At 39.6% G+C, this 14,371-nt stretch overlaps 1 protein-coding gene across 3 annotated transcripts in view; it reads left to right on the top strand.

The window, feature by feature from the left end:
- COL14A1 (collagen type XIV alpha 1 chain) overlaps positions 1-14,371 on the top strand; it is a 197,941-nt gene that overhangs the window by 99,316 nt on the left and 84,254 nt on the right. For all 3 annotated transcript variants that reach the window (XM_075582330.1, XM_075582318.1, XM_075582326.1), the window contains 8 exons: positions 1,347-1,486; positions 3,083-3,215; positions 4,168-4,224; positions 4,852-4,994; positions 6,548-6,677; positions 7,815-7,937; positions 11,084-11,233; positions 12,615-12,731. In XM_075582330.1, the coding sequence (XP_075438445.1) occupies positions 1,347-1,486; positions 3,083-3,215; positions 4,168-4,224; positions 4,852-4,994; positions 6,548-6,677; positions 7,815-7,937; positions 11,084-11,233; positions 12,615-12,731 (993 nt within the window). The remainder of the gene's footprint in view (positions 1-1,346; positions 1,487-3,082; positions 3,216-4,167; positions 4,225-4,851; positions 4,995-6,547; positions 6,678-7,814; positions 7,938-11,083; positions 11,234-12,614; positions 12,732-14,371) is intronic.

Below are 14,371 nucleotides of genomic sequence, written 5' to 3'. Positions count from 1 at the left end.
CCAATTACATTTGCAATTCCAATTGCTTTAGCTCTAACCACAGTTGTCTATGGTCACTCAAACGTCACCAACAGGGTCACCCTTGTCCAGACAACTCAGCATATCACCAGTAATGTTCTGCCTCTCACTGGCCTTTCCCCTGAGACATCTTAAGACAGCTGTATGATCTTCCTATCTATCCATAGATTAAAATACTTCACTTGTAACTGAAATCGACATAAAATACTAATTCACCACAAGATTAATATCATATGCGATATAATATGTATTAAAGAAAGAATCATTGCAAATCAGACAATATCATACTGTATGCGTGGCATTTTGTTTTTGCAGTATACATCGGATTCAAACTTAATTACAATATAATAGTGTAACGGAACTGGAATTCTTACAGTAACACCAGGCTTTGGTTTGACCTAATTGTCAGATCGTAATTTCAATGCGCTGACACTAGCACCTCTGCCCACGTAGTGCATGCTACTGTTTGATTTGTCTTTTTGCAACGATTACAGATATCTGAACATTATACTCTAGCGTAGAGGATATCCCCGGATATCCTAATTTAAAAAAAGTTTTTCAACTAAACCTTGACCTGCGGGTCACCTCTTTCTGGGATGCACTAGGGATATCTCAGGAATGTTAGTTTCCTTTGAGACTGACAGACTAATATCTGGCTGTCATTTATTGCCTTCTAAATTACACCCGTGATAGGCCCCCCATTAAGCCCTTTTTGAAAATCAGCACAGACCTAGGAAAAGTCTTGACCTGTCATAAAACCAATATTTGTATTTTTAAAATCAAACTGTAGCTACATTAACCCCTGAACCACCATATTGATTAAAAGACTTAATATGTAATGATATTATCATGACAGCACTTTAGCATATGATTTGCATATGAGTAAAGCGTTAAAATGTATCGATGTGCTATATACGAGGGCAACGTACCGCAAATAACCTTTGTGGATAAGTGGTACGGGTATCAATTCGTTAAATGGAGTTAACGTAAAACATTTAATGGACTTCTGAGGATCTACCCCAATAAGTGCCGTTGTGCAACACCGCTAGAAAACGGGCAAAAGATCACAACGCACTGTGCATGCTGAATTAATTCCATTCATCTTCTTCACTAAGTTTAGTGTCCCTTTAAATATGTTTTGCTCAAGTTTTCTATCTAATGTTTCGATGCTGCTGAGAGTATGATTGATCTACCTTGAATGTATTTGACACATACAGTGCAGTAAATGTATGAATTTATATGCAATCTATCCCACAGTCATAGCGTTGCATTATATAACTGTTCTCATATAATTTTTATAATGCAAGAAATATTTGATCCATATGCAGAGAAAGTACCATCCCCTCAGAAGCTGGAAATCAGAGACATATCCACTGACAAATTTAGAGCTTTTTGGAAGCCCTTCTCCTCCGATATAGTGATGTACAGACTGACTTGGACCCCACTAAATGGTGGAAAATCCCAAGAGGTAAATGCTTTAGAAGACCCACTGTGGACTATGAATTGCATTATTATAATGTTAATAATATCTTTGCCATATAGCACTGACAATGTACGCAGCGATGCACAAATAATTTTGCAGGCACAATGAATCGCTGCTCCAAAGAGACTACAATCTAATTTTGGTGACTGTCACAGGGAGAGAGAATGACTTGCTCAAGGTCACAGGGAGAGAGAATGACTTGCTCAAGGTCACAGGGAGAGAGAATGACTTGCTCAAGGTCACAGGGAGAGAGAATGACTTGCTCAAGGTCACAGGGAGAGAGAATGACTTGCTCAAGGTCACAGGGAGAGAGAATGACTTGCTCAAGGTCACAGGGAGAGAGAATGACTTGCTCAAGGTCACAGGGAGAGAGAATGACTTGCTCAAGGTCGCAGGGGGAGCTGACACTGGGATATAAATCAGGTTCACCTAGTTCAAAGGAAGTGACATTACCACTTGAATCCTCCTTCAGTTTAGATAGAATATATCTGAATGTGCTTGGGCCTTTTTAGTTCTTCTTTAAAAAAAAATTAAACCAAGCAGCGCCTCATACTCTTCTCACAAAAGGTCAAATGTGAGACAGTTCATTAAAAAAATTCTTCCAAGTGAAACAAAAGGCACGCCAAAAGTCTTCTTCTTCCCCCCCTGCTGTTCATCTGGAAAGTGTTGAAAGAAAAAGACAGGGTTTTATTAACAAATTGCAACTTTGGAGCAAATTGCAATTTGGGACTGGGCATATTGCCCTCTCCTAATTTCTTTTTGAGCACAGAATACTAACATAATTACATTTCTAACATGTCGTAATATCTTTTATTGAAAAAGAATACAATTAACATAAGAAACCATACAGTACTGTACTTCCATGCACTGCAATTCACATCATTTCACATTAACAAACTGAGAAAACTAAAGAGTTTTGATTTTACTGTATGTGAATATTTAACATTTAGTAACTGTAACATTTAAACTATTTATTTTTATTTATTTAAAAACAAATTATTAGGAATAAATACAGTGAAAGTTACGTCTCGTTTTTAAGTATGTTCTGGGCACACAGTAATACGTTGACAACATTACAAGTTACAGTTAGAAACATGTTTAAAGTAGGAAACAGCCAATATGTTGAAAGAACTTGTACAGGAGACGGATTACAGTAAATTGTACCAGAAGTGGGGTGTTCTGTAAGAGAAGGAAGAGCGACCAGATTCTTTATTGAACCTTGGAACCATAAGCAGGTTTCTGGAGGCAGCTGTATGGAGATAACTGCTGTGTATAGTAGGGATGAGAAGCCTAATCAAACAATTGGGTGACTTATCCAGAAAGTATTTGAAGGTCAGACAGGAAAGATGTACGTTGCGTCTTGACTAAAGGGATAGCCAACCAAGTCCAATTACCATATTACAAGGGTAGGTGTTGAAGTTACATTATAAGACAAAATGGCATATTGAGTTGTAAAGAATGTCAAGTTTATTGTTGTATTTTATGTAGTAAAAATAGTAAGCCTTACAAAAGGAGAAGGAACGAAATGTCAAATTAACTGTAATGAAAAATATTCTAACTATGACTTTCTTTCTTCTTTAGATTGTCCTTAATGGTGATGTCCACTCATATCTAATTGATAGTTTGACACACAGCACAGAGTACGAGGTTTCACTGTCTGCGATTTTTACCGATGAAACGGAAAGCAATGCTCTGGCTGCTCTGGCAACAACACGTAAGGCACATGGTTATTTAAGTAATAATCCACAAAGAATAGGGCATTACTGACCAATAATACCCTGGCTGGAAGAGTTGAAGGGCAGAGGCCCTGTTCAAGCCGTGATTATTATTAAATGAATGCTTTTTATATATTTCAGAAATACTATAGACACATTTGCATTGTCATATTGAGTTTTATAAAAAATTATATTCTACATTTTCTTGAGCTTTTGTTTTCCTTTCTTAAATCCGTCTATATTTTCTCTTGAACTTTTACTATGCTTGTTTATTCAAATTAAATTGTAAACACACTACAGTCTCCATATCCGCACAGATACATTAGTCCCTTCCCTTTTACCTCCCCCCCCACATACACTGCAGCTCCCCCATCTCCCCAAACACACTGCAGCCCCCCATCTCCCCATACACTGCAGTCCGTCCCCTCTCTATACACATACATACACTACTGTCCCCACAATTGCTCTATATTAGTGTTTTTCAACAAGGGTTGCTAGGAACCCTTGAGTTCTCCGAGCATCCCTAAAGTGTTCCCTGCAATTTTCAGGTCATTTGAAAATTGTACTAAATACAGTCGAATTTAAAATGCATCTGATCTCAGACACGCTATTAGAGAGGGTTGGGGTTCCTTACAATGTATCTGATCTCAGACACGCTATTAGAGAGGGTTGGGGTTCCTTACAATGCATCTGATCTCAGATGTGCTATTAGAGAGGGTTGGGGTTCATTACAATGCATCTGATCTCAGACGCGCTATTAGAGAGTGTTGGGGTTCCTTACAATGCATCTGATCTCAGACGCGCTATTAGAGAGGGTTGGGGTTCCTTACAATGCATGGGACCTCATCAGGGCCGACAACAGGGGGGGAACTGAACTGACGTATGACAGTATTGTCACAATCAAAAGGAGATTTTGAATATGTCCGTACAATGATCTCTATCTGTTTACAGTGACAAGGACCACAACTACCACCAGTACAACCAGCACCGCCAGGCCCTCCACCGCAGGTAACACCACAGGAAACTGCACTCCACCAACAACATAGTAATACTAATACCTTTATTTCATACAGTGCGTTTCTCCCAATGGGACTCAAGGCACTTCACAATTACAGTATAGCGCACGATAAGCAGCATTGTACATGGGATTGTTAGAGACACAGTCCTTGCCCCAATAAGCTTACAATCTATGTTTCTGTTACCTGAGGCATATAATAGTGGATGTACTGCACACCTAAGTAATGCAAATAAATGCAAAAGAAATAGTGATACTTGCACATAAACACCGGTGCTCCTGGTTCAGGGATAGCCTATCTGTAGCAGTCCAATAACATGGAAAAAGAGATATTCTGACTTAATAAATTCTTTATATTGAAATCCGTGGAGCCCTGGATCATCCGTTTTTCTCTGTTGCTTGAGGCACAGGGAGATAAAGGGATTTGCCCAAGGTCACAAGGAGACGACACCAGTATTTAAACCAGGATTACCTGCTTCAAACTCACTGAGTCACTCCTTCAGTTCGAAGATACAACTGACAAGAGATATTATATATATATATATATATATATATATATATATATATATATATATATATTCATACTGTATGTTAAACAATGATGCAATTCTTTCTTCCAGTTGCCCGATCAGGAATAAGAAACCTTTTGATAGATGATGAAACTACATCTAGCTTACACGTATCATGGCAAATGCCTGACGCAAACATACGCCAGTATATAGTCACCTATGTAACTGCTTTTGGTGACCGTGCTGAGGAAGTGGTAAGTTGGAAAACATCCCTCTATTCTTAGTGCAGCAAAACTCACTAGACTCAGCTTGGAATGTCCCACGATCAATTCTATGAGGAGAGCTACAGCTGGAAGTCTGAGAGAGGGAGGAGATGGGAGGGAGAGACGGAGTTAAGAGCAAAATCAGAAACAGAAGGATGAGCAGGAAGAGGCAGGACATGCCAGGGAGGAAAAAAATAAGTTAGGCGGGGTGCCATAGCGGGGTGTTTAGGTGCTTGTGTATTTCTTTTATTCTTTTATTCTTTTGTATTTTGGGCCTTAATGATTTGTATTAGGTTGGCCATTGACTGCTATATTGGCTTATCATGCCCATATTATATGGGAATGATGTACCACTGTGCCAATCAATGGGTAGAGGGTGGGTATAGTGGGCCCGGGGTGGGTGGTTAAGCCTCTTAGGTGAGTAGCGGTGGATGGGGGTTAACCCCTTAAATACTATAGCAGTTATTAACCGCTAAGGTGTTTAAGGGGTTAGGGGCCATTAGATTGTATTTTTTTCTTGTACTCTTGCTGCGACGGACAACATGGACCTGGAGTATGGTGATGAGGACACCCTTCATCATGCAGGGGTAAGTAGAAGTTTTATTTACTTTATTTATGCTGGCTGGCTAATGTTTGGTTTTAGAATGGGCAAATGCACTATTATCCATATGTGGATAACAGTAATTTTGCAAATTACTGTACTGTATGTCTTGGGGGGGTTATTGGGGAGGTGGGTAGTAGGGTTGTTGTGTTTATTTTTGTTTATTGGGGGTAGAGGGATTGGGTAAAGTGGATAGTAGCCCCAAAGGTGAGTGTTTAGGCCTTCCGGGGGGTAGCGGGACTGGTTAATGCCTTCATTACCATAGCGGTTCCCACCGCTATGGTAGTGAAAGGATTAACTCCCCCCACAATCTTCCCGTCAGGCCTAACCACCCACCCTGGGGCTACTACCCACTTTACCCAATCCCTCTACCCCCAATAAACAGGCTATTGCAGTTGAACCCCTTCATTGCCTTAGCGGTCACGTGACGCGAGACATTTAAATGCATAGGAGACACCGGCACCCCATAACGGGGCCTGTATCTCTGGAAGCAGGGTGTCCCCGGACCTGAAATCAATGCGGTTCTGCTCCGGAGACCCCCTGCTCATGTATTTTTATTAAAATCTTGCGATCGCTGGCGAGATGCGCAACACAGATCGCTGCAGGTCGCTGTGTGAGCCCTTTCGAGAGAGGTGATCATCACATCGCCGGCTACTCACCCGTTTTGGTCATTTTGCTATCACAAGTATTCGGAGATTTCTGAATACCGTGATAACTACACTGCCAAAACTGGCGGCATAACCGGCACAACGATTTTTTTTTATGAAGGCTACTAGAGTAGACCCCTTAGTGTCCAGCTGGTCAAACACTCACCTCTGACATTTCTGCTGCTATCACTGTTTTCTGCTCCAAAACGAATGAAGGGCTTTTTCAGGAGCTCTTTTATAAGACCGGTATCTTGCCTGCAGAAAATATCACACTGGCAATGTTTGCTGTTTCGTAGGCAGTGGTACCTGGCAGACAAAATGAGGTTGTTCTTCAGCCACTGCTGTCTGATACTGAATATAAAGTAACAGTGACTCCTGTTTATTTCAATGGAGAAGGAAATAGTGTTTCAACATCTGGAAACACATGTAAGTATTACCGTCTATCGTTTACTCTGGCAGTGATTTATTGGCCAACTAAATGTAACAGAAAGTACAAGGCTAAATCTAAATAAACTGTAGTGCTGCCTAATTATCATTTTAATTTGTCAACATATCACTTGATGTTGTTCATTCATTTTTGAGATCACTAGAGTCATTTCTTATATGTAATAGATGGCATACTGTGATTACATAAATATTTGTGGGTTTAGTTGTTTGCTATTATTTAGATTGTAATTATATCTACAGTATTATTTTATTTCTACTATAAATAATTCTCAGTATGTAAAGTAACAGTATAATACAATGTGTACAATGCCAGTATCAGGCTGCTCACGCACTCTGATTATTCTCGTTCAATTATGTTTTAAACAATAGCGTATCCTAAAATGTAATTAATTGTTCATAACTAGTTTCCAAAGCAAACTGTTTAAGATGTTTGCTACCACAATATGCTTATAATACTATTGTGCATGGTGAAGAATCAAGAGTAGTGGTTAAAATGCTTGTATATTGAAAACGATGAGTGTATTTATCAAATGTTTTACCTGGAGTTTACATTAAGAATACCTCTAGTTTTCAAGTATGTTACAGTACATAGTAGATGAGTTTGAAAAAGAAATATGTCTATTGAGTTCAACCTATGTTAAATGTAGATGACAGATACTTATGCTATATTTGTACTTACAGTATATTGATCCTGAGGAAAGCAAACAAAAACCCCAGTAAAACATCATCCAAAGATATCTCATAAGGGGGAAAATAAATTCCTTCCTGACTCCAAATAATGCAATCAGATTACTCCCTGGGTCAACATCCTTCCCATGTTGGTGCAATAAATGGCATAGCTTAGTTCTGGCATAAAAGACGAACATTGCAATTGTAAATTGCAAAGAAACTCTCAGGATATTTGTAATATGTTATCGATACTAAAAATGAATAACGTTACTGTCTATGATGAATATCTTCCACGGTTTTATTCTATTATTATTAAATAGGGATTCCAAGGCATTGCAATGTGTGGCAGCCTCCTCAGACAACAAAGGGGTGCAAAGTCTTTTGTTCTGTCTCAAAACGGGTGTTATGCTGGTGTTTTTGTGACACGTTGCTTTGCGTTTTTCACAGTGCCGCTATCTGCCCCAAGAAACTTGCGTGTTTCTGATGAATGGTATAACAGGCTGCGGATTACATGGGACCCTCCTCCCTCACCCACACTGGGTTATAGAATTGTGTACAAGCCTACAAACGGTAAGATGCCTTTTGATTTACAATTTACAAATACAGTTTCTCAATCTTCTGTTGGGCAAAGCTGATTTATTTCCCGTTAAAACTGGACACTGTACAGTAGGGTGCCAGCATATTAGTTATTATTATGTTATTTAATCTGGATACTTTAGGGTGCCAGTATATAAGTGCATGTTTGTCCTTATTTGGATGTCATCCTGTTCATGTAATTAATGTCACTCTGCACCCTCCACTGTACCGCGCTATGGAATATGTTGACGCTTTACAAATAAACGATTATAATAATAACACATTAAGCTCGATTCACTAAGCTCAGATAAAAGGAAAAACTGTTAGTGGTATTTAACTCCACATTTTTGTTATCGGGCAATATACTAAAGCCATATTGCTTGCGATAAAGCAGTAATAACGTGCATTTTACTGCAGCAATATTGTGGTGGTAGTTTTAAGAGCAGACAAATGAGGTTTTAACAGCTAATAAAATACTCATAGGCACTAACGCGCATTTCACTAAAATTCCAGATATATATGGTTACACCCAAAATTAACAGCAATTGTTATCACCTACCCCCGGATTACATTTGGCCTCTCAGTAAAGAAAGAGCACTCACTATAGCCTTGGGTTTTACTGCTCCGGGAAATTGCTGGGGCAGAGTATGCAATGAAACTGACGGCACTTTCACGGACTTGTGATTTGTAGCGTAGGTTCAACCATTCGGTCCCTGTATATGGATCATTCTTTTTAATCACAAGTCCACGAGAGGGCCATCTATTTAATCATATACAACTGCCATTATATACTGTAGATACTGTATATGCAAGATAAGCTACACCAACCTTACCAGGTGATTAAAAATATATCACAAAAAATGTAAATACCTTTTAGTATATTAATCCCTTAGTAGCAACCCATAACCAGCTGGCCACTATGGTCTACTAAGGGCCTAATATATTCTTACTACTACTACTGTACGCTTAAAGGTAAAGAGAAAACATCCTATTAGTAGGTGCACTCCTATGTAGAGTAGTGTAAATCTTGTTGATTAAAGGTTCAGCTCAGTGAATTAAGATGGCATTGGCTCACCAGGCTCTTGTGATAACATATTCATGTTTACTATGCCGGACAAAAACGATACCCTGGCAATTATACAGTATCAGTGAAGAAAGGACATGTGTGGTTTAAAAAAGTAGTTTATTAACAAATATATTGAAACTAAAATATGAATCAATAAAAAGAGGGTTAGCGGTGTCGGTTGTCCACCTAGGGTGTAGGTAGTGGAATATTTAGCAGTCCACTCCTACAGGTATATAGCCCCACACCCCTCCCACCAATTACATGGCTAGCAATTAATAAAGCTTATTTTAATTGTGTTATTTAGCACATAGTTAACACAATTTTTCTCCACCATATATAAATAAATCATCATTTCTGAATACGCCAAAAACACCTATATTTTACATTTATTTTAGAATGGATGCCATATTGACACTAGTTTAACCTGGGTATTGAGAGATACATATTGTTTTAAGGTCCTGGCAAGATACAAAGAAACAATACAATGGATAGAATCCCCAATTAGATACATCCTTAGTTGTCCTTGTATACCCGTTTTCTATAGTTTCTGTCAGAAGTGATTGTGGTCCATATTGACTGCCTTTTACTGGATGGAGTCTCCCAATGCTAAGCGGTGCCTTGTTACAGAAGACTGCTGAGTGAATATGGGCCAATATAGTTAAGTGAACAAAGCCTAGAACAAAATGATACAGTACAGACAAATGCAGAATTTCACACATCCTATACATCCATGGTTACTTTTCACAATGTGCATCCCGATAGAAAATATTTGTACCGCGAACCCTTAATTAATAAATCTTATTGCCTACTCATCAGGCTATTTCTAACAAAACAGTTTAACCGATCCCAGGCAGTACAGTGTCCTGAGCTCATGGAGCAGGACACACGTTTAATAAGGCCCCAAACGGCACCGACAGCATGGGGGGTATAGCTGTGAACCACTGCGGGAGCTTCCAAAGTCACACCCCACAATGCCTTTCTTCTGTGAAGGCAAAGCATTGTGGGAGTGACTTTGAAAGCTCCTGCTGTAATTGACAGCTATACCACCCACGCTAAGGGGATGTTTGTGGCCTTAGCTAAGTGCGCAATCCCCACATGGGCTCAGAAACCCTGAGATCCACCATTACAAATTTTGAGGGTGCAAATCCCCTGCTTGGAATCACCGCTAAACATTATGATATGTTTATCTCCTCTTATTGACATGCAGGCTGACATATATGGGGCAAAATTGGAGCAAAGTACTGTACCTTGACAAAAACATTGACAGTAACATGAGTGTATTTGTGTCAATTTCCCGCCATATTGTACTGATATATATCCCCACCCATAGACTTTTTTTGTCTTACTCAGTTGTGGAAGTTTAGAGAGTGAAAAAGATCTTAAAGAGAAGAAGCAGCCTAGTAAAGGCGCTGTCTTTGAAACAAAACTATTCATTCCACACCCCAGGGATCAGTCCTTGTGACGTTGAGCAAATGTCTTTGTCTCAATTTCTTTTGCCCTAAAAACTATGTTTGCAAACTCTTTGGGGCCAAGATTCAGGCCCACATTTACTAACTGGTGCTATACCATAAGACACCAGATGACATCTTATGCCCTATTCAAGTGAATGAGCCATAAGGTGTCTTATGGAATAGAACCGATTAGTTAATATGGCCCTCAATGTCTGTAACATTCCACATGCAATAATGCTCTTTTTGTTTCTAAATATAAATTCACTTTAATAGGGTATTTTCCCTTATAAAATACAATATCTTTATTAGTAAGCCTCAGACATTTATTGCTTAAACCTTAAATGTTCTAATAAAGGTCTATTTATGGCAAATCTTTATTTTAGTGCCAAAGAATATACCGTGTCTCTGTTTTTACTATTTACAGTGTTTGGGAATCTGGATTTTCCAAGAGTAACAGTTTAGTGTGAAATACATTTATGGAACATACAGAAAGGTCATATTGTATGTGTGAGGAAAATGGCCGACATGCACAGTTTCAGGCTAGCTTAACTCTGTCCAAAAGTAGCATATATTTTGCCATTTAATTTTATTTCATTTATGTTGGTCTCCCATTTCTTTTCCAGTGCCAGGACCAGCTTTAGAGACCTTTGTTGGAGACGATGTTAACACCATTCTCATCCTAAATTTGCTCAGTGGAACCGAATACAACATCAAAGTTCTTGCTTCATACTCCACTGGTTTCAGCGATGCCTTAACTGACATGGGCAAGACATGTAAGGAACATTTCTGTGACTTCTCACCATTACAATGAGATGATATCACTCAGCGTGCAGCAGTAGGATGATGGACGTCAGTGAAAGCAGGAACTCGTGATCCACAGTCAAATAGTTTTATGTACAGATGGAGCAACGAGTATCCGAACACTTGCCTTTGAAAATCTGGGTCAATCTCCCATTAATGCTGCAACATTTCTGTGACATTTCTGCAAACAGACTAATGGCCCATCGGATTAACACAGCGGGGGTCCCTGGCCGGTCCCATTCAGTTTGTCTGTCTGCAGAAATGTCACAGAAATGTTGCAGCATTACTGGGAGATTGCCCCAGATTTTCCCAGGCAAGTGTTCGGATACTCGGGGCTGCATCAGTACGGACAACATTTCAGTTACATCTGAGACCTTTGTGAAGAGTAAGGCTGCGCTTATAGTGCCTGGCGACGGTGACGCGATGTCACTCAAAAACAAATCAATATACTCCGTCGCAAGCGCTTATAGTAAGCGCGACGGCGGCGGAGCAAACCAAAATTTTGAAGCCGGGTAAAATAGATTTTTTTAGAGACAGCTGCCACATGTGACTGTCTCTAAACCAATCAGAGAGCGCTGCTCGCCCCCTTCGTGACGTCACTGGCCTTGTCGCCAGCGACGTCGCTGAAAACCAAATTATGACTTTCGCTAATGCGACGGCGACGGGTGACGTCATCGGTCCCGTTGCCGTCGCCAGCACCATAAGCGCGGCCTAAGACAACTATTGAACTTGTTGACATTTCAACAAGAACAATTGTATATAGAATGCTAGTGGTTGCTGTAAATGTGTATTATATTTCCCCTCAAAAACAAATGTCGTCTGAGGAACTTGGGGAATTCTTTATCTCTTAAACTACTTCATTCCATCCAGCATTTTCTGTTTTATGCATATATAGTTTTCCTCACGTGAAACAGAGCTGTGTAAAACGTCTGTTCTAGCAATCACCGGTTCATTGTAATAGTTCTGAGTAAGGATGCTTGATTTTCATTCTAAGTGACGACCAGTTCCTACAGATGTAGCAGGTGTTATGGCAATAGCGCATTAGTCCCGCCCCTTTTCCCGTGCATGCCTATTTCACACCCAATGGTATTTGCTTCCAGTGGCGCATTGTGTGTGTCCCACTACAAAGCACCAGCGGGAGCGACTGCTACATTTGCACTACTGCTCTTTGTTATGAACTATAATTAAGCCTGTCGGGAATTTGAATGAAGTCTAGGGGGCAACGCAATGATTTGGTCATTTTTTTCAAGAAGCTTTAAATTAAACTACAACAGACATAGGTTTCATTAGTGTATTCAAAGTCAATATATATATATGGTAATAATATTTTAATATTATTTTTTCCTATTACAGTGTATCTGGGAGTGACAAACTTGAATGCGTATCAAGTCCGAATGACTAGCATGTGTGGCCAGTGGCAACTGCAGAGACATGCTACTGCATATAGAGTCACCATAGAGTCACTACTGGGTATGTGCTATGTCTAATTCCCTTACTTTTACGTATTATTTGGTTTTACAAAAACTAGGGCTCAGCCCATGCGTGCTTTGTACGCCAATCCCGCCCTCTGCAAAATGATGGGTTTGACTTTTTTCTTTCTATGCCTTCTCTTTCTCCTCCCTCCTTCTCTCCCCCTCTTTCTTCTTCCACTCCTCTCTCTCCACCGCATCTTTCATTTAATACCTTATGATGTCATCAATTCTTTCCGCCTCTCCTCCAGCATTCTTGCTTTCTCCTCACATGTCAACTGACACTCTCTTTCTTTCTTCGTCTGCTTTCTGTCTAAACTTCATAACTATCTGACTCTGTATCTGCCACCAGGCTATGTGCATTATGACGCCACTGAAGAGCTTTATCTCATGGAGGGGCGGACAAAACTTTTTTTAAATGTAGTAAGATTGTACTTTGCAAATTGTACCATTGCAATATTGTCAGATTTTGCAGAGGGAAATGTAGGAAATTATATGAGCAATCTTCCTGCAAAGCTTTGTGTAGTCATTCAGGGCATAATATTTTGAAATTATGGTTTAAAAACACATTTCTACCACATTTGTGTGATTGAGAAATAACTAAATGTGTCATTTTAGTGGCCCTGCATTAAAGTTAAAAAGGAAAGTATTGTCACAAGTACCACTGCTTCAAACCCAGTGTTATTAGAGATAAATGACACTTGGTGGGAAAGGTATTGATGTGATTGGAAAGAAAATGGTATGGATTGTAATATGCACGATCCTGTCAGTTTTCAGATACATTACAGGGGAAGATGTAAAACTCCACTCTCTCCCCCCTCCCCCTTCTTCCCCCATCCCACCCTTCCCCCCCCATTTCTCCAGCTGATTCTTCTTTTTTGTAGCTTTTATCCCTCGTCTCAACAGTGGGTGGGGAATCTATTTTTTTTTTGCCCATCATTAAAGATTGCTATTATTGCTATTATTTCATTTTGGCCTTTATTTATAGTTTGGTGAAGCTGTCTTTGTCTCTACCACTCGCACATCATAGGTAATACAGGGCTTTTATTATTATTATTATTATTATTATTATTATTATTATTATTATTATTATTATTATTTCAACCTCCATCTTAAAAAGTGATCTAAAATCATATGCGAAGTTTATTATATTATATATTTGTCATCATTAGGTGTTGGCTGGAAATTCTGGAAATATTTGCTTCACGTTTTGCTAACCCAAATATAATGAGACCGTAGCATTGCCATTTCAAATACTGAAGACCAGTATTCTTATGATGACAGATTTTATAATATAATTCAGCCCTTTCGATAAGAAAGCTCAAGGAAAGAATAACAGTCTTGGCAGGACCCAGGACTGGGCCCCACTTGTTGGCAACCATGCAAGTCTCCCTCTCTTTCTCTTACACTCCCCTCTCTCTTTTCCATCTCTCTCTCACTAGCGACCTCTCTCTCCCTCTCTCACTCTGACCTCCTCTTTCGCTCTGCCCCCCTCTCTTACCCCTCTCTCTTCCACCCACATTCTCTCTCTTTCTCTCTATCACCAACCCTCTATCTCTCTCTCTTTCACTCATCCCTCTTTCACCCACCTCTTTCTCTCACACTGACCTCTATCTCCACCTCTCTCTCTTTCACTTACCC

The sequence above is a fragment of the Ascaphus truei genome, chromosome 2 (genome assembly GCF_040206685.1).
Source record: "Ascaphus truei isolate aAscTru1 chromosome 2, aAscTru1.hap1, whole genome shotgun sequence".
Taxonomy (NCBI): domain Eukaryota; kingdom Metazoa; phylum Chordata; class Amphibia; order Anura; family Ascaphidae; genus Ascaphus; species Ascaphus truei.
Note: the sequence above shows the minus strand (reverse complement) of the source record. Positions and strands in the feature narration are given on the sequence as shown.